Below are 19,373 nucleotides of genomic sequence, written 5' to 3' on the forward strand. Positions count from 1 at the left end.
AAGAATGAAAGGTATGCTCGTACTTCGTATCATTCCAATTAACATTCGACCAATGTTTATTGAGAGCCTAAAATAGACCTGACACTTTCATATGCTTATCACATTTAATCCTCATAACCACCTTGTAAGGGAGGAATCATTAGTGCTGTTTGAACAAATGAAAAACTGAGGCTCAGGGAGATTAAGTGGCTTATTCAGTGCTCCCCAGAGGTTAAGTACAGAAGGTACAGAAAAAAGGGTCTGAATTCAGGCATGCTTGACCCCAAGTCTGGAACCTTCCCCACTGCACCACACTAACCCATAAAAGGGTGAAGAGAAACTCAGCCACATGCTCAGCATCAGGCTATACCCAACAGGCACAGCCAACCAGGAGGGATGGGAGGGAAGGAGAAGGCCCCAGAGGCGACCTGGCCCCTTCCATGAGAGCAGTGCTAGGGCTCTCCCTGAGGGGTTAGAGAGAAGCATGGAGGGGAGGGGGCTAGAATCCAACCCAGGACTTTCCCCTAAGGCTCCCTCTGAGTGCAAGAGGACTTCGAGGAACAGGCCAGAAGCACAACAAACTGCCCCTGCCCCGGAGGGAGACAGGAAAGGGCCTTCAAGTTTGAGCCAGATAAGGAGACCAAAATGACACGTCTTCTGGAGGGAAGGGGAGAGGAGGGCACAAAGATTGTGGGGGGGGAACCTGAGCTAGCAGAATGGGAAGGGAAGGAAAGATGAACCCTGCTTGGAGTGTTTGGTAACTTTGGTTACTGGAGCTAAGTCCTTCACGGCAGGCCCCATTTATGTGCCTCTCAATCTCCCACCTCCCATTCTGGCCAGAAAGGAAGGCTTCCTACTGAGATTCTGCTCCTGTTCAGTCTCTCTTCTCAGGCTTTTTCCAGGACTTGCGGGTTTCCAGGAAGATCTTGACCAGGGACAGGAGGATGGGCACCGCCATAGGCAGGAAGAGCGGGATATAGATGGCAAACTTCTGGTCATCCGGGAAATAGAGGAGGTGGAGGAGCGAAGGATCAAAAAAGGCACGCTCTGAGGACGTCACAGCTTCCTGGCTGGCAATGAAGGCAGAGGCCAGGTGCCCAGCGGCCAACTCCTCTGCCGCTTTCTGGACTGCAGCTACAGCCCTGTACACCTAGGAAGTGGGCAGGGGGTTACCGTTAAGTCCTAGGCACCAGAGGGGTGTTGGGGCAGGAGCGGGAATGGGTCTTACTGTATTTGCCATCTACAAGGCACATTGCCTGGAGTTTGCCCAGGATATGGAGACCAGTATAAAAGGGCTACAGTGTATCTTTTTTGTGCCAGCTTAAAACCTCACACCCCATCTGGTGTCCTGCCCCCTAGAGGAAACCTGGGGCACTCCCGGATGCATGCCCACACACACCCTGGGCCTCGTCTGGCTCTGGTCTCACACCAGACCCTGGCCCTTGCTGGCCACTCTGGGTCCTGTCACAAAATCCATCCCCTGCCCACTCACCTCAGATGCCACATCATCCTTGATGACAATGTTGCTTATCTTGCCCAGAAGCTGAGCCAAGGAAGTGAGAGTGGTGGTGGCCGTGGCCACGTTCTCCACTGACCGAGCCCAAAGCAGCCGGTCGAGCTCCCAGGTCGTTAGCCCTTCACTCTTGGGCCCTGAAAACAGGCATTTCAGAGGTATCTGGGGCTGTCCAATCCCGAAGAGCAGCCTGTAGGAAGAGTGAAGTCAGGAAGGCTGGGAGTAGAAGACAGCTAAGCTTCCTAGAATAATGAGAAAGATTTTCAGTCTTACTCAGAACCACGGAAGTCATAGGGAAATGCCTTGGGGTCTCGGAGAGGTAAGTGGCAACATTCAGCAAAACATAGCCTCAAGCCCCGTTTTAACCAGTGTTTTTGCTTTTACCTGTTTCTGGATTAGATTTCTAAGATCTTGTTTGAAAAAAGGTCCCATGGTGACAAGATTTCTGGTAATACCTAGCTTAATCCCCTCATCCTTCTTCCCCTCTCTTTGGACAAATGGGACCACTGAGCCTTTAGTTAAGGGGATGATCCAGGACCACTTCTTTTTTTGTTGTTTTTTTAAAGATTTTATTCATCTATTTAAGAGAGAGAGAGAGAGAGAGAGAGTGAGTGTGTGTGTGTGTGTGTGTGTGTGTGAGCAAGCAGGGGAGGAGCAGAGGAAGAGAGACAAGCAGACTCCATGCTGAGTGTGGAGCCCAATGCAGGGCTTGATCCCACGACCCAGAGATCGTGACCTGAGCCAAAACCAAGAGTCAGCCGCCCACCCGACTGAGCCACCTGGGCGCCCCGATCCAGCACCACTTCTGATAAACAGGTGCCTCTCTAATCCCGCACCCAGGGCAGACATTGCTAATCAATCAGAATCCTCTTTCCTGATCGTCCCAGGCACAGCCCTAGAATCCTCAGCACAGGGCATTAGGCAGCCACTACCAACATACCGGTTAGCATCAGAACTCGTAGCTCTTTCCTTAAGCACCCCTAATCATACCCCAGGGACCTGACGTTCGGGAGTTTGTTTTTTTCTCAAACAGTTTGTCAGCAACTACTCCTTCTTAGGAGAAGGAGAAGGTGATCCTTAGAAAGCTTGCTTGGTTTCCCTGCAGCTGTAGGCACAGGGGAGGTATCCCTGCCGGGTGAGATGTCGTTCTACTCAGCTGGGGAGGCTGGGGTCAGACTCAGTGGCCACATCCCCAGGCGCATCAGCCAGGACCTCACCGCAACTGGGCCAGGAACACCTCCATCACTCGCACCATGTCCACCTCAACCCTCACTGGCAGCTCTGAGCCATTGTAGGCTTTGGGGTCCACATTGTACACCTGCGGGGGGGAAAGGAGATTGCCTCAGGACTACACCCAGATGGTTCACGGCTCTGCCCTAGACGCTCTGGAGGCCGGGGAAAAAAAAGAAGACCTTAAGGTCTCTAGAAATTATAAACCTGATGGTCTAGCTAATATTTTTTTGAAAACCTATTAGGAGCTTTTCATAAATTATCTCCATTATCCCTTCAAAAGTCCTGTAAAAAATATTTTTTATTCCATTTTAAGAGTTCCTATGAGAAACTCCTAGTCTAACCGGAGAAACAAAGTCCCCAGCCTTGCAAGATTGCCATAAACAGGGCCAAGATCTAAGATGGACACACAGAGAAGTCCTCAGTGAGTGCAAACCACTACATGCAAAAGGGTCGTATTATAGAAAACAGTGACAGAAATAAGAAGCTGTGGGGCTGGCAGGGGAGAGGATGAGCTCACAGCACCCTGACCTACTTGGTGCTGCCCCTCCCACAGGCTGGGCCATGGAGGACACCAGAGGAATAACAGAAGGAACAGTCTCAGGGAACATGTGTCTGTCCCTAAAGCTGGGGCTCTAGGACCATTACCATAATGCCACCCCAGCGGGGACTGTGGAAGGCGTTGGTGGCCACTGGAGCCCCATCCTTGTCCTGAATGTACAGCGGGGAGTGGGCAAGCTCGGGTACATAGAGCAGAAAGTTGAGCACTGGGTAAAGGGAGGCAGCGCTGGATCCTGCGGTACAAAGAGAAGGTTAGTCAGATTTCCAAAACCGACTGGGTCTAGAACTCAGTTCCAGGTCAGCCTCTAACTTTCTGGTCACTCACTCTGGGCCTCATTTTCCCCAGCTGATAATCACCAGGATAACCTCCAGTCCTGGGTTTCTGCGGTCAAGGACGTCCTCTGAACATTCTCCCAAGATGTGCCACATACACGTAGAGTTCTTAGCCCCTCAAAGGCCCCTGGAATCTCCCTGTCTCTAACAGGCCCCCTTCACTATCTAAGACCACCATCTTGGGCATTGCCCCATCACACCCATATAACTAAAGCCCATTTTATACTTAAGTATAAATATGACCTCATGTCAATTCCCTCTTAATCCTTCAATAACTAGTCATTCACACCAGGTAAAGGATCAAGCTACTTACCATGGGCCTTATGATCTGGCACCAGCCCGCCTTGCCAGCTTTACATCAGTCACTCCCTCACAATTCCTCTACACTAAACTTCTCTGAGCTTTCTGAATGCCTATCTTTTCTGCCTCTTCTACATCTAAGCTCAGAGTTTTCCTTGCCTGGAAAGCCCTTCTATCTCTGTACTCAACGCTGCTGGAGGGAGAGAGAGAGGGAGGGAGGGAGGAGAGAGGAGAGGGAGGGAAGGAGAGAGGGAGGGAGGGATCACCTGTAGTCCCTCCCATATCATGGTCCACACTGAAATCCCACAACGAGTGATATACTAACTTTGGTTTCCTTATATTACAGCTTGTGGTCATCTCTTCTTCATAGGTACCACCCTCACACTTAAAGTCTAGAATCCCAGCTTCAAACCTCGATCAGCAGAACCTTCCAAATTCTGCCTTCACGTTTTTGCTGTTATCTTTCCTATATGCGTGACCGTATCTTTCCTGGATGACTTGCATGGAGGGAGATGCAGCCTACCATGTCTTTATAAAAAGCACTGGGAGTCATGTTTAATAAATGTTTCTGGGGGTGCCTGGGTGGCTCAGTGGGTTAAGCCTCTGCCTTCAGCTCAGGTCATGATCTCAGGGTCCTGGGATGAGCCCCACATCAGGCTCTCTGCTCAGCAGGGAGCCTGCTTCCCCCCGTCTCTCTCTGCCTGCCTGTGATCTCTCTCTGTCAAATAAATAAATAAAATCTTTTTTAAAAAAATGTTTCTGGATATAAGTTTCATGAGTATCATGAAAAAGGAGCCTAAATGCCCAACACTTCCTTGATGTCCTCAGACCACCCAACCTGGGAACCAGAACGATATACTACCAGCCTCCAACCCCACCCTGAGCCTTCAGGGTCCCTCCCCAGCCTGGCAGATAGACCCTCGTCTTCAGCTCACCCAGCCGGGACTCCACTGGGTTGATGACATGGGGGAGGCTGTGTGCAGCCAAGTAGTAGCTGGAGGAAGCCGGGTCAAAGCGGGGGTTTACCCCCAACACTGCATAGTAAAGAATCTGTAAAGCAAAGAAAGAACATTATTTTGTGTATTGATTCATGCTCCACGTTGTCCCAAAAAGGATCTGAAGTTCCTTAAAAAGATACAGTGAGGGGCACCTGAGTGGCTCAGTGGCTTAAGCCTCTGCCTTCAGCTCAGGTCATGATCTCAGGATCCTGGGATCGAGCCCCGAATCTCTCTCTGCCTACTTGTGATCTCTCTCTCTGTCAAATAAGTAAATAAAATCTTAAAAAAAAAAAAAAAAAAAAGATACAATGAGGACAGGACAAAATGTAAGAGACAAAATCTGAGCTGAGAGAAAAATAGGTGTGGTGGGGGGGCGGGGCAGGGAGAACAAAGCCCAGGGTAAAGTTAATACAGTAAATACATGCTTTGAAACTGCATTTTTTTTTTAACCAGGCTTTCTAAAACAAAGAGGGAAACAAGAAGAGCCTAATTCAGTATCCGCAAGATCAACTCAAGTCAGTGATTCAGAAGTACTCCCACTAGCAAGACCTGAGAAAAATGTCTCCCACATTTTCCCTAAAAGGACACTGTGTGATACATTCTTCACACGTAGGAAGCTACATTCTTGCCATCTTCGCTGCTACTACATTAACATATTTTGGGAAGTTTTATTTTTAAAATAAATTCCTTAAGGATGGCACAAGTGGGTGAATATGGTTCTAAAGGGGGCTGTAAGGAAGGTTGTTTTTTTAAACAAACCTTCACAAAAGTCCCCGAGCTGGACACCACGGTGGGAAAGCAGACTCTAGAGTCATATACACACGCAGGCAATTCCTAGCAAATCAGCGAGCTCTAAGAACTGGGAGAACAGACTCCACTTGAAAACAATATGGAAGACTCTGGGGTGTGGTCAGGGAAGGGACTCCCCAGCTTGCTCCCAATCTCACCTGAGAGTCCACAGAGAAGTTGCCCGCAGCACTGAGGGCACTCAGGAAGGGCTGCACATAACGCCGGACGGCCCCCTCGATGTCCCAGTGGACGTCATGGGACTTGGGGTCTGGGTTGAGTAAACTGAAGGTGATCTCATAGCCTAGAAAAACAAGAGTCAGGGAAGCCAGAAGCAGCCATACCCTGCACTGAGCTGAACTTGTTTCTCCTCCGGGATGGGGTTGGTGGCCATCAGGGAACCCAAGGGAGGATAAAACTGGGAGGGGGACACTAAGTGCTTTAAAAACATGAAACCAAAGAAGAAAGGAGTGACGAGTCGGCGTGCAGATTCCCCTTCCGCCCCATCACCTCCGCATCATTCATTTCCCTGTCCCTTCTCACAGCAAAGCCCCGTCACCCTACCCAAGCTGGACTTGAGAGGCCGCCTCTTATCAGCGCTCCACTTGTCCTCTGGAAGGTGGTCAGCCAGGGCTGCCGCGAGCACGTCCTCGGTCAAAGACATGGCCTGTGCTACTTGGATTACGCGGCGGCCCACGATGTGAAAGGCCTCCCGGTGCGTGATCCCTCGCACAACTGCTGTCCTCTCAGGCCCGATGTAGCTCATGATGTCCTGTGAGAGGCCACCAAGGGACAGAACGTTGAGGGCTCAGGGAAGAAAGCAGAGAGCATGCTGGCTCCTGTCTCAGAGAATCTGACTTTTTGCCACTGACCAACAGGCCTACCCCTCCCTCTAGATTCATAGTGAACACCTATCTCAGCACCTCTGACCAATCAGTGTGCATGAATGTTTTCATTCATTTCTGTTCCCTTAGCCTTCCCAGCAGACTTAAGTCCCAGGCGTGATCTAAATCTTCACAGGCTGGAAACTAGTAGGAGATGCCATGCTGAACACAGACAGTAGAATAAACACACACCTGGAAAGTCTGATATAAGTAGACAGCACGTGGCAAAGAGGCAAGCCCCGGAACGCTCACAATAGCATTCTTAGAAATTCTTAGCACTCTTAGAAATGCTAAGAGTCAAAAACCAGAAGACAATCCAACTGCCCATCAGCAACAGGATGGATAACTTGTGTGGTTATGTTTCAATAATGAAACATATTAAAAAATGAACAAATTAGACTCAACTGCACATTGATTATCACAGATGATTCTCTCAAACATAAATGTGGAACAAAATGAAAGTTCCAGAAGAACATGTGGGGTATTAATATGAAGTTCAAAAGTTTGTAAAACTGTGTATGTTGCTTAGTGAGATACAAAGCATATGATAAAACTTGAAAGAAAAGTAAGAAAATGACACACACAAAATATGGTCACCCTGGGCAAAAGGGAGCAGGTCTGCGTAGAACCATGGAGATGCATGAGTTCAGCTATACAGCTAGACTGTAGTTTGCAAGCTGGGGTTGGGTACATGGGTGGTCATTAAAATTTTTTCATCTTTTTATAAGAATTAAATTTGGGGGCACCTGGGTGGCTAAGTGCGTTAAGCCTCTGCTTTCAACTCGGGTTGTGAACTCAGGGTCCTGGGATCAAGCTCTGCATCCGGCTCTCTGCTGGGCCGGGAGCCTGCTTCCCCCTCCACTTCTGCCTGCCTCTCTGCCTACTTGTGATCTCTCTCTCTCTGTCAAATAAATAAAATCTTTAAAAAAAAAAAAAAAAGAATTACATATTTCATCACAAATTGTAAAAGAAAACAGTACGTGATATAGCTCCCACTGAGCCTCTTGTCGTCAAGTGAAAAGGTCAATGCGTCGCCCGTATTCCTATCACAACCCATTCAAACAAGCTTCTTTTCTTTTTCATCCTGATTTTTTTTTTCCACTTTAAATGGTCATCGGACCTTGGTCCGGGCTTTAGAAAGAAAGGTCAATGAAAAAATCCCTATTTGCATTCTATGTTTTTTCCTATTTTCATTCTTTAAAAAAACTATTTGTTAAAGAGTTTTCTGGAGCAAATGCCAGCAATGTGGGGAGGTGACCTAGGAGAGAATGAGAGAATGAGCTGATCGGATAAGGCAAGTCCGCAGCCTCTCTGCTCACCCTACCTGGGGCAGAAGCGAGGAGTTTTCAGAGATCACGTACACAGTCAGGGAGCCCTCTGCTTGCTCCTGCGGCTCAGCTAACATGGTTTCTGCCTCTGGGGACAAAAGCAGGAGGTGCACCAGAAGCAAAAACACCATTCCCTTTCCCTCTAGCCCCCTACAGAGGGCCTGAGCTTTCCACCTCCTGCTCACACCTGGCTGGCACTGTGGCCAGGCTCAGCCCCCCGTGGCCCAGGCTGAAACACACAGTATCTCATTCCCAGCTTCCCCAGAGATTCTGAAGTTAAGACAAGAGATCGGAAGAGGAAAAAGAGGGCTTCATGTTAAACTAGCATAATCACCCCTTCGGGTACCTTGCATACTGCCCAGGGACAGGGCCTCCTCCTCGTGCTCCAGAGCCCTTCGATAGGCCTTCTGGAAACGGCATTTGATTTTCATTTTGTCTGAGAGGAAAAGGAAGAAGCAAGGTAAGAAGACTAAGTACAGACCTCTGTCCTCCTTCCTAGCCCTCACACTGTCCAGTGTCTCAGGACAGCAAGAATATTGTTTGCAAAGAAAAACCAAGAAGCTGCAGCCAATTCTAATGATTTCTACACAGATGGTATCAAATACAGGACACCCCACCTCCTTCCCCTAACTAGCTCTTGCCTCTGCCTATGGACATCCTACTATCAACCATTCTACCATCCTACCATCAACCCTCCCAAGGGGAAATCTATTACAATATTCACTCTACTAACAGGTGAAAGGAGAAAAACCAATGATCACTTCAATATGCCTCAAAATAATTAAATTCAATGAATGTTCTTGATACAGAGAAGATGCACACTTAATGACAAAACACTAAATGTAGTTCCATTAAAATTAGTAATAAGGGGAGCCTGGGTGCCTCAGTCAGTTAAGGATCTGACTCTTGATTTTGGCTCAGGTCATGATCTTAGGGTCATAGGATCAAGCCCCACATTGGGCTCCCTGCTTCAAAGGAAGCCTGCTTTCCCTCTCCCACTCCCCTTGCTTTTGTTCCTGCTCTTGCTATCTCTTTTTTTTTTTTTTAATATTTTATTTATTTGACAGAGGGAGAGGGAGAGACAGAGAGAGCGTGCACAAGCAGGGGGAGTGGCAGGCAGAGGGAGAGTCAGGCTCCCTGTTGAGCACAGAGCCCGATGCAGGACTCCATCCTAGGACTGTGGAATCATGACCTGAGCCAAAGGCAGACGCTTAACCAACTGAGCCACCCACGCATCCCTGTGTGCAACTCTTGATCTTGGGGTTGTGAGTTCCAACCCCACGTTGGGGGTAGAGATTAGTTAAAAATAAAATCCTGAAAAAAAACAAAAGGAAACAAAACAAAATCCTTCAATGGCTTCCCTTCTCACCCAGAATAAAAGCTGTATGTGAGTCTAGCCTCCTCTGCCCCCTCTGCCCTCACTCTGGTCTTATGTCATCTTCTCTTACTCTTTCCCTCATTCACCTCCCTCTCACCACAATGGGATTCTCACTGTTCTGCAAAGGCACCATTTCTGCTCCTACTTGAGGACCTTATACTTGCTTATCCCTCTACCAAAAATGTTCTTCTCCCAGATATCTATACAGTTTACTCCTTTATCTCTTCTTAGGTCTTCATTTGGAAGTCTTGTTTTCAAATGCTGCCTTCCCTGGCCGTGCTTCTAAAACAGCAATGATCTCCTTATCCCCCAAGAAAACTGCCCTATCCCTGTCCTGAACTATTTTTCTCCTGTCGCCACCCAACATACATTTATTTATTTAAGATTTTATTTTAAATAATCTCTACATCCAACCTGGAGTTGGATTCAGAGTCATACTCTACTGACTGAGCCATCAAACAAACATTTATCTTCCTATGTCTCTTCTCTTTTTCATCTATTTTGTTCACTGTATTTTGCCTATTTTGTTTGCTGTATCTCCAGCAACTACAACAGTATCTGATATAGATACTCAATAAATATTTGTTGAATAAATGAACAAACCTATTACTATTCCTATCTAACAGATGAGAAAACCAAGATTTAGAGAGGTTAACAACCTCACCCAAATTCACACAAATAAGTAGCAGAACCAAGGTTTTATCCAGCTCTCTTACACCAAATTCCATACTCTCGGCCATTCCACTATCCTACTCCACAATACGTCCCTATTACGGAATGGCATGTCACTAAATACGAAGAATTCCACAACAAATTGATAACAATCATGTTTAAACTAACAGGTGAGGTATGATCCATTCTTGTTTTGAGAAACAAAAACTATGTGTGTTTATATTAGCTCGAACTGTATGAAATATGATTTTTTAAAAATTTTTTTTAAATGTAAGCTCCCTCCCCAATGTGGAGTCCAACACGGAGCTTAACTCACAACCCTGAGATCAAGACCCAAGTGGAGATCAAAAGTCAGACAGACACTTAACCACCTGAATCACCCAGGGGTCCCATGAAATATGATTTTTTTTAAAATGTGTATTACCAAGGTTAAAAAGCTAGACAGTAAACGGCATACAGGAATGTCACGGTCTGGACTTGGCCTACACATCCAGTCACTCCTAAACTTTCACTTCACACTTCAGAAAAGTAAAACTTCTCACAGATTCCCCCAAAACGTTGATTCACCCCTCCATGCTTCTACAGGGGAAGCAGTAGAGTTTGTTGGTGAAAAGCCAGAACACCGGAATCAGTCAGGCCTGGATTTAAATCCCAGTTCCACCTCTTACTAGCTAGCTGTGTGATCCTGAACAAATCAAAATCTCTTAAGTCTGTTTCTTCATTTATAAAATGGAGATCATAATGTTAAGAGAGGATTAAATGAGGCAGCACATGTAAAGTCCTTTACGTAGTTTCTGGCATATAATGAACAACTAATATTAGAGATTATTATTACTGGCTCATGCTGTTCCCGTCTTCCCTTCCCCCATTTAACCTGAATTCCTGCACATCCTTTAAAAATCCGGCTTAAAAATGACATTCTCAAAACCTTCTCTGCCTGCCTTTCCTCCCAGACAGTTAAAGTCTCTTTCTTTGGTGCAATCTCGGTTTCTTAAATACTTTTGATTGTGATTTCTTTATCTAAGTGTCTTTCTCCCCTACTGGACTATGAATTTCTTATAAACATCATCAATTCCTCATTCACTCCAAAATCCCTGGTACTGAAAAGTACCTAATATTCAGTAACCTATTTCACGTTAAATTTAAGAAGGCCTGTATACAACCCCAACTTGATTCCAAACCCAGTGTCCTTTCCGCTACATCCCACTTCCTCTCCTATCCCCTAATGAGTATTAATTGCTTCTCATCGGGTAGCATAACTGTTTTATGAATAAAACTGTTGCCTTAATGGTGAACACTGAATTTAAAGTTGTTTTTCGGGTCACCTGGGTGGCTCAGTGGGTTAGGCTGCTGCCTTCGGCTCAGGTCATGATCTCAGGGTCCTGGGATCGAGTCCCGCATCGGGCTCTCTGCTTGGCAGGGAGCCTGCTTCCCAATTTCTCTCTCTCTCTCTCTGCCTGCCTCTCTGTCTACTTGTGATCTCTCTCTGTCAAATAAATAAATAAAATCTTAAAAAAAAATAAAAAATAAAGTTGTTTTTCTTCTACCCAACCACACTGTTGATTCAGAGAGGGCCTTTAGTAAGTTTTTAACTACCTTTAAGGGACACCCACGCTCCTCTTACCTAACCCATCTCTGGACTGAGCTCAGACCAGAAAGGCAGCCCTGACTCTCCAGGAACTCACATTTCAGGGGGATCTCTCTCTCATGCACAACGGTGAAGGGCAGCTTCTCCTGGTCGTCCAATGGCACTGAGTCTCGGGTAAACACGACAGTGACGGGCACCGTGAGCCGCAGCTAGGGGAAGGAGCACCAGGGCCAACAGCTGAGTCTCCACCTTGCCAGCGGGCTGTCCCCTGGCTTTCTCCCACCGAGCCCTCTCACCTGCAGGGCATTCAGTCCACTGATCTGGGAGTAAGGCAACGGGGCCCGGTAGGTCTCCGTGGTCTTCCACCAGAGCGGTAACCCCAGCAGGATGGCCACCGCAGCGAAGAAAAGAGCCGCCCGCTTTCCTCGGACCACCTCTGGGGGGTACGGAGGTAGCGACTTGAGCCGCTGGAAGTGGGCTTAGGTGCACGCCCCACACCCGACCCTTAAGAGGCCCAGCAACCTGCACTCAGAGGCTCTCCGGCCGCGTTCATAGGTAGGAATCCCTGTGCTAGGAGCCGCGCCCAAGTCTAAAGGGATCTTGTCTGAAACGACCCTCCGACCCCCAGTCCGCGGGACCTCTTGCATACCACAATCCCCAAATCCCGCATTCCTCCCTCTCAATACACAAGCCGCGGGCCCCTCCTGAAAGCCACCGCACCTAGGTCTGTAGCAGCTTCCCCCGGAGCCGCCATGCTTGCTTCCGGTTGCTCTAGACGCCGAGGGCGGAGCTACGCAAGCCGCCCCCAATCGGAAACCCGCAAGGAGGGGGCGGGACCACGACGGGAGGAAAAGAGGCCGAGGGTGGGCGGGGTCCACAAGGAGCGGGTCTGCCCTTTTGAAAGGAGTCTATCCCGCGCCAACGGCCGTCGAGGAGGTGCGCGGATTTCTGTGTTGCTCGAAAACTCTTCGTTAGTCCCCCGCTTCCTTGCAGAACACATCCCTAGTCCCACGGATTAAGAGCGCAAACTCTGCAGGCTTTAAACACCTGTTGGGTTACCACAGGCAGCTCTCAGTCTCAGTTTTCTCATCTGGAAAATGGATACATTTACTAAAATGAGCTCACTTAGTGTGGCTTGCCCAATCCGTAGAGCCCAGGGGGCTTGATCTAGGGCTCATAAATTCCAACCCTACGTTGGGTGTAGAGATTACTTGAAGAAATAAAAGGCGCCGCCTGTGTGCCTCAGTTGGTTAAGTATCTGCCTTTGGCTCCGGTCATGATCCAAGTGTCCTGGAATTGATCCCCACATTGGGCTCCCTGTTTAGCGGGTAGCCTGCTTCTCCCTCTCCAGCTGCTCGTCCCCGCCCCCCACGCCCAGCTCGTGCTCTCTCTCTCTCTCTCTCTCTGGAATAAAATCTTTAATTAAAGAGGTGCCTGGGTGGCTCACAGGTTAAGCATCTGCCTTCGGCTCAGGTCATGATCCCAGAGTGCTGGGATCCAGTCTTACATCGGGCTTCCTGCTCAGTGGGGAACCTGCTTCTTCATCTCCCTCTGCTGCTTTCCTTGCTTGTGCTCTCTCGCTCTCTGTCAAATAAATAAAATCTTAAAAAAAAAAAAAAATCTTAAAAAAAAAACTTTAATAAAGAAATAAATAAAATAAAATGAGGTCATTCATGTAAAGAGCCTGGCACAGGAGTCACCCAAATATCACCGATCACATCGCTGTTTATCCATATCATAGAGCGCCTCTTCTGGGCGTCCTCTCCTCAAGCCTTAAATATGGAGGTGGAAAGCCAGTAGTACCTTTTTAGCATATTTGGCTCATTCAGTATTTTGTTAATTCATTTGAATTCATTTCCAACTCGTATAAGTGAATACTTCACCTTAAATTTTAGGAAATTCACGAGCAGATTCTGGATCCTGGATCCAGAATTCTGGATCACTTAGGTTTAAATCCTGACTTCTTCACTTCACCTGAGTGCTCTCGAGAGTTTAATTAATTAACTACTCTGTGCCTGTTTCCTCATATTAAAATAGGGATAGTAATAGTATCTGCTTTATACAGTGTTGTAGTAAATGAGTTATTGAATGTAGAGTGATTAGAATAGGACCTGGCCTAGGGACGCCTGGGTGGCTCAGTGGTTAAGCAGCTGCCTTCAGCTCAGGTCATGATCCCAGAGTCCTGGGATCGAGTCCCACATCGGGCTTCCTGCTCAGCAGGAAGCCTGCTTCTCCCTCTCCCACTCCCCCTGCTTGTGTTCCCTCTTTCACTGTCTCTCTCTCACCATCAAATAAATAAATAAAATCTTAAAAAAAAAAAAAAAAAAAGAATAGGGCCTGACCTGCCAGGAATACATAGTCAGTGCAACAGGGGATTCCTGGGTGGCTCAGTTGGTTCAGCATCTGACTCTTGGTTTCAGCTTAGGCATGATCCCAGGGTTGTTGTGGGATAGATCGAGCCCTGTGTTGAGTCCCATGCTCAGCAGGGAGTCTACTTGAGATTCTCTCTATCTCTGTCCCTTACCCTGCTCAAGCAATCTTTCCCTCCCTCTTAAATAAATAAATCTCTTATTATTTTTTTAAATTTATTCGAGACAGAGAGAGAGAGAGCATGCACAAGTGTGGAGGAGGGTCAGAGGGAGAGGGAGAAGCAGACTCTCCACGGAGCAGGGAGCCCGATTCAGGGCTTGATCCCAGGACCCTTAGATCATGACCCAAGCTGAAGGCAGACACTTAACTGACTGAGCCACCCAGGTGCCCCTAAATAAAACTTTTTTAAAAAACAAAGTACCATATAAGTGTTACCTATTTTTGTTAATATAAGGGCAGGGTCCCACTGAGCCTACATCCCCATACTGCAGTAATTAGCTGGGTGGAGCACTTTACACAGAGCATGGCCTCCCCAGTTCACACAGAACACACCTAGTTCTCTCATCTTTTCATCCCCTCAGACAGACCAGATGTTTGATGTACCCCCACGTCCCAGCTAAGTGGGCAAAGTTTAGCATGAAACCTCAACAGGTCTACCCTTGCCCAGACCTCAAATCAGCCTTCTCTGTGTCCTCTTCTATCCCAATGGGAATGGGCAAGAGCCCCTGGCAACCTCCTAGACAGCCTGCTTCATCTGGCGGTCCTGAGACTTGGGGCTTTTCCATGTTGGGCGGGAGCCCAAGTGCCGCTCCTGCAGTGCCCACCCCACAACCCCAGCACAATGTGTCAAGCCCCAGCAGGGTTCAACGCAGAGGACAAGTGAGAGACTCCCATCCCCTTATCTGTTTTGGGCTCTGTGCAAAAGCTGCCTTCAGGGGGCGCCTGGGTGGCTTAGTGGGTTAAAGCCTCTGCCTTCCGCTCAGGTCATGATCCTGGGGTCCTGGAATCGAGCCCCGCATCGGGCTCTCTGCTCTGCGGGGAGCCTGCTTCCTCCTCTCTCTCTCTGCATGCCTCTCTGCCTACTTGTGATCTCTGTCTGTCAAATAAATAAATAAAGTCTTAAAAAAAAAAAAAAAGCTGCCCTCAGGAATTGTACAAGTCTCGCCTACCTCCATCCTTCAGCTGCCCCCTAGTGCCTGAGGCAGCAGTCCCTGAAGAACATGAAGCCGTCTGCACTGCCCACACTGCAGCCATGGACATCACCAGCAAGAGCCTGAGCCGGGACTGGTGACTCCGTGTACCCCTCCCTCATAAACTTAGAACCCAGGAAAACTACCCTCCCCACCTCCACAGGCAGAAGGCCCAGAGAAAGTCAGTGGAAATCAGAAATTGAGGTGGGAATTTGATGTGTAAAACAGACAGACAAATTAGCATGGTTTGCTACCATTTATTTGCTTTGTGGTATGTACCCAAGGCATGAGTCACGTCTGGTGTCTTACTTTCTGATCCCAGGAGACAGGGCAGGCAAGGAAAGCCCAAGGAGAAGCTACCACATCATGAGGAAATTGTGGGGGCTGAAGGAGGCAGGGGGAAACCCAGGCATCCTGCTCTGACTTCTAGCAACTTCTCCTGTCTTCAGTCACAAGGGGCGCACTATTTTCCCATCCAATGGTCCCGGTGCAGCAGTGGGAGAGGGGAGGGGAGGACAAGAAAAGGAAGATGACTCAGTGCTAGATGGAGGCATCTCTGCTCTGCATGGCTATTTGGTCCTAGCCGTAACTATAGGCAAAATAGGGTGCAGGTGGCCAGGCCAAGGGCTGTGGTGTGGAATGCGTACTCAGTAGGCGTGGTTTGCAATGTAGAGGGACTGTGCTGCTGCTCCCCCGTCTTCTCCGCTGCCTTCATACTTGCCCTGGGCTGCAAGCCCATTCACCTGCAAAAGGGTGCAGGGTAGGAGGGAGGTGGAGTAAGCGGGCTGACACTGCCCACAGGTGCCAAACCCTGCCCAGCCTCTAGTCTGTGGGTGCTGCCCTCCTGCCTAACCATATCCTCTCCCACAACCACCATCTCTACCTCCCTACCTCAGCCCGCTTGATGAACTCCTCAGTGGCAGCCCCAGCATTGTCTTGTTGCCCTCTCCAGGCATTGAGGGCAGAGGCCTGAAGGGCACGCCCATAGGAAAAGGTGAGGGCCCAGGGCCGAGGAAGGGGGCAGCGGTTGATAGCATTGAGGTTGAGCGATGCCTCCTCTTCACTCTGACCCCCAGATAGGAAAGTCACTCCTAGGGTAGAGAAGACAAACTGGTTGGTCAAGCCCCTATTTTTCCAGGGCACGGGACCCATGAAGGCCACAAGAACCTGAGAATGGGTCTTAGGGACAGGAGCAAGTTAGGAAGCAGGGTAGTACCTGGGACAGCTGGGGGCACAGTGCGACGCAGGGCAGTGACAGTTGCCATGGCGATCTCCTCTGGGCTATATTTAATGGGACAGGCATGGCCAGGGGTCACCATGTTGGGCTTGAGCAGGGTCCCCTCCAGGTACACGTGATGGTCACTCAGGGCCTTGTACACAGCAGCCAAGACCTAGAGATCAGAGGAGGCTTACTAAGATCAGAGGAGGCCCCTTTTTTAGGGGAAGGTGGGCATGACTGTGAGGGTCAGTATAGGCTCAAACTCACAGGTGTGTTCTGGGACAGTGTAAAGAGTGCTTGGGGTGAGTGCCTGCATCTGAGCCAGGGACTATGGGGAACAGGCTCCCCCGTCAGGCCGTCCTTGCACTATGTGTCTGTGTGCAGCTGCGGACTCACCTTCTCGGTAACATACTGACAACGTTTGAGGTCGTGGTCTCCATCTGGCAGGATTTCAGGCTCCACAATAGGCACAATGCCATTCTGCAGTTAAGAGCAGAGTAGCTTGGGCGGGGCAGCAGGTGGGAGGGGAGAAAGCCCTTGTACCCCTCTCCCCACTAGGCACAGGGCACCCACCTAAGCCCCTTACACACACACACACATACCTGCTGGCAGATGCTGGCGTAGCGGGCCAGCACGTTGGCATTTTCTAGAATGGCAAGTGCTGAGGGTGTGCGCTCACTGATTTTCAGCACGCAACGCCACTTGGCAAAGTCGGCGCCATCCTTCTTGTATTGGGCACAGCGTTCCGAGAGCCCATCCAGCCCTGCAGGCATAGTGCCAGCCTCATCACTCTGCCCTTCTTTGCCAGCATCAACCATCCAACAACCCTGTGGTCTTCACCCACCCATCCTGTACCTTGAGTGGTGGTTTCTCCGTCAGTCCCTGCTAGAGGCACTACGCCCTTGTCAACCTGTAGGGGAAACACACAGGCAGAGGGCTGAACCCCGGCAGGATTCCCCTTGTCAACACACACACACACACACATATCTATTTCCATTTCCATGTTCGGCCCCCATCAAGGGCCAGTGGCTGCACCTTGATCCCCACGACAATGCCTTTATCCTGAATGGTACGAACGAAGGGAACACCATTATCGTCTTTCTGGTAGAGTGTCTCATGGAAGAAGATGACCCCGCCGATGCACTTCTTCACACGGTCATCAGCACTGAACAGGACCTGGCGGTACAACCGGCGGTTTTCCTCTGTGTTCTCCACACCAATTTGGCTCAGCCGCTTGGCCATGCTGCCTGGAGGCGAAAAAAAGAGGGGTAGCCAGCTCATTCCCAGGGCTCTCTGGCCATCTCTACCCCACCCCACCTAGCCACAGGTCCCCACCTACCTACAGACTCATCTGCGGCCAGAATGCCTTTGCCTGGGGCCACAATCCTGAGCGCAATGTCAGACAACTCCTTTTTCTGCTCAGCAGAAAGGGCTGGGTATGAGTGGGGCATGGTGACAGCTCTGTGGAGTAGAGACAAGATATAAAAGCTGGATCCGACCTACGACTTCCTCTGCTTCCTCTCCTGGCCACATGGGGGCCAAATGGCCTCCCCCACCTCCCAACAAGCATAGAGCTAGGAACAAGGCCATAGTCCTTGGCGTGGGTCCTGGGCAAGACAGTGGCACCAATCCCTCTGACAGCTAGCAGGCTTAGGGCCCCAGTTCCCACATCTCCTTTTGTCCCTGGTGGGCACCCTTCCCAGCCCTGGGGAAAGATGCAGGGTGGGGGTGGGAAGGTGAACTGCCCGAAGCTACAGGTCTTCTTGTGAAACTACTGCCCAAACAAAGATCCAGTCCTTTCATTGAATCTGGCCCCTTCAGGTAGGACATAAGCCCTGGCCTTTGCAACTTCCATTTTATCATCTTTGGCAAGACCCCTAGGAAAAGCATACTTACTTCCAAGGCTTCAGAATGAAGCAAAAGTACCTATCATCCTCTTCCCTCGGGTTCTGGAGGAAAAGTGGGTGACAAGTGGGGAGCAGGAGTGGCATACACAACTGCCATAGGCTTCTGTAACCTCTTCTTTTCCATACCCCAAATCTGACTGCCTTTGTAACCAGATGGGAGCAAAGGACCAGGGTTGAAAGGAGTGAGCAAAGGGCCTGAGAAAAGGAGGATGGAGCAGGGAGATCTGTGGGGAGGTGACAGGGAGACAGGCTAACTAGCCAAGGGAAAGACCTAAACCAGGGGAGAGAGTAGGCAAGACAACTGGACCAGGAACTTAGCCTAGAAGAGGGAGTAGGCTGAGATGAAAATGGGATGGTTGGGAGAGGCTGACCCCCAGGAAAAATTCTGTAGGCAGAGGAAGACTTGGGATTAGAAAAGCTGAGGTCCGGGCATGAGAGCTAAGAGGAAGGGGTCCTGTGGGAGAGGCTGAACCATAGGGTTTCCGAGTGGACAGAAAGGAGAGAGGATTAAGAAGAGAACCGAGAAGGCACATTCAAGGACCCCCGGGAGTAGGGCAAGGGTGAAAGAGGGAAGAGTCAGGGAGAGGAAGGAGAGAGCTGAGCAGCTCTTGCCTCGCCGGATTACCTCACCTGTGTGCAGCAAGGTGCGCAGCGAGTTAGCGGTGGCAGCCACAGGAAGGGCGCGGATTCAATTCCGCAACAGCTGCGCCTGAAGCTCAGGCTCCTGTAAATGAGGCTGCGGATGCCGCAGAGCTACGTGACTCCCCCGAGGGGAGGGCACATCCCCGCCTTGGCCACGCCCCCTCCCCGGACTGGTGACCCGACAGAGCCACGCCCACTGAGGCGGGGCCACGAGGTGGAGTGACTACCCCGCCGGCTTCCAGGAGGCTGTAGTCCCACTCCCACCTCCCTACCACTGGGTTCCCCGGAGGCAAGAACTGGCCTTGCCCTCCTTTCTGCCACAATCGCTTTTACCATGTGCCGGGCACTGGGCTGGATGCAGGAGACTGAGCCTGGTCTGATGAAGGAGAGTCACCTAAGTAGTTGCAACTGGTGGGGTAAGGAGAGGCACGAACAAAGTGTGGTAGTCCGGGGCAGAGAGTAGGAATGAGTTTCTCTGTCCTCACCCTCTTATTT

At 49.6% G+C, this 19,373-nt stretch overlaps 2 protein-coding genes across 2 annotated transcripts; both read right to left on the reverse strand.

Moving 5' to 3' along the window:
- Nucleotides 1–32: 32 nt before the first annotated feature.
- PIGS (phosphatidylinositol glycan anchor biosynthesis class S) lies at nt 33–12,340 on the reverse strand. The gene is made up of 12 exons (XM_047706793.1): nt 12,271–12,340; nt 11,847–11,986; nt 11,648–11,759; nt 8,259–8,348; nt 7,909–8,000; nt 6,265–6,472; nt 5,862–6,004; nt 4,852–4,966; nt 3,371–3,516; nt 2,710–2,810; nt 1,472–1,682; nt 33–1,129 (listed from the first exon to the last, which is right to left on the reverse strand). The coding sequence occupies exons 1-12, from the start codon at nt 12,302–12,304 to the stop codon at nt 854–856; spliced, it is 1,668 nt and encodes a 555-aa protein (XP_047562749.1). The 5' UTR covers nt 12,305–12,340; the 3' UTR covers nt 33–853.
- A 3,011-nt stretch (nt 12,341–15,351) lies between these two features.
- ALDOC (aldolase, fructose-bisphosphate C) lies at nt 15,352–19,037 on the reverse strand. Its single transcript, XM_047706794.1, has 9 exons — nt 18,867–19,037; nt 17,669–17,790; nt 17,365–17,576; nt 17,185–17,239; nt 16,932–17,092; nt 16,726–16,809; nt 16,327–16,501; nt 16,002–16,201; nt 15,352–15,853 (listed from the first exon to the last, which is right to left on the reverse strand). The coding sequence occupies exons 2-9, from the start codon at nt 17,778–17,780 to the stop codon at nt 15,758–15,760; spliced, it is 1,095 nt and encodes a 364-aa protein (XP_047562750.1). The 5' UTR covers nt 17,781–17,790; nt 18,867–19,037; the 3' UTR covers nt 15,352–15,757.
- Nucleotides 19,038–19,373: the final 336 nt, after the last annotated feature.

Source organism: Lutra lutra, chromosome 16 (assembly GCF_902655055.1).
Source record: "Lutra lutra chromosome 16, mLutLut1.2, whole genome shotgun sequence".
In the NCBI taxonomy this organism is placed as follows: Eukaryota; Metazoa; Chordata; class Mammalia; order Carnivora; family Mustelidae; genus Lutra; species Lutra lutra.

Excerpts from the sequence above, each read along its gene's own strand:
- PIGS (XM_047706793.1), bottom strand. The coding sequence starts at position 12,304 with ATGGCGGCTCCGGGGGAAGCTGCTACAGACCTAG. Across the intron at positions 11,760-11,846 it reads GTGGACTGAATGCCCTGCAG|CTGCGGCTCACGGTGCCCGT; the intron begins GTGAGAGGGCTC and ends TCCTTCCCCTAG. Across the intron at positions 3,517-4,851 it reads CCCAGTGGAGTCCCGGCTGG|GATCCAGCGCTGCCTCCCTT; the intron begins GTGAGCTGAAGA and ends TTTGTACCGCAG.
- ALDOC (XM_047706794.1), bottom strand. The coding sequence starts at position 17,780 with ATGCCCCACTCATACCCAGCCCTTTCTGCTGAGCAGAAAAAGGAGTTG. Across the intron at positions 16,202-16,326 it reads TGTGCCCCCAGCTGTCCCAG|GAGTGACTTTCCTATCTGGG; the intron begins GTACTACCCTGC and ends TCTCTACCCTAG. Across the intron at positions 15,854-16,001 it reads AGTTCATCAAGCGGGCTGAG|GTGAATGGGCTTGCAGCCCA; the intron begins GTAGGGAGGTAG and ends ACCCTTTTGCAG.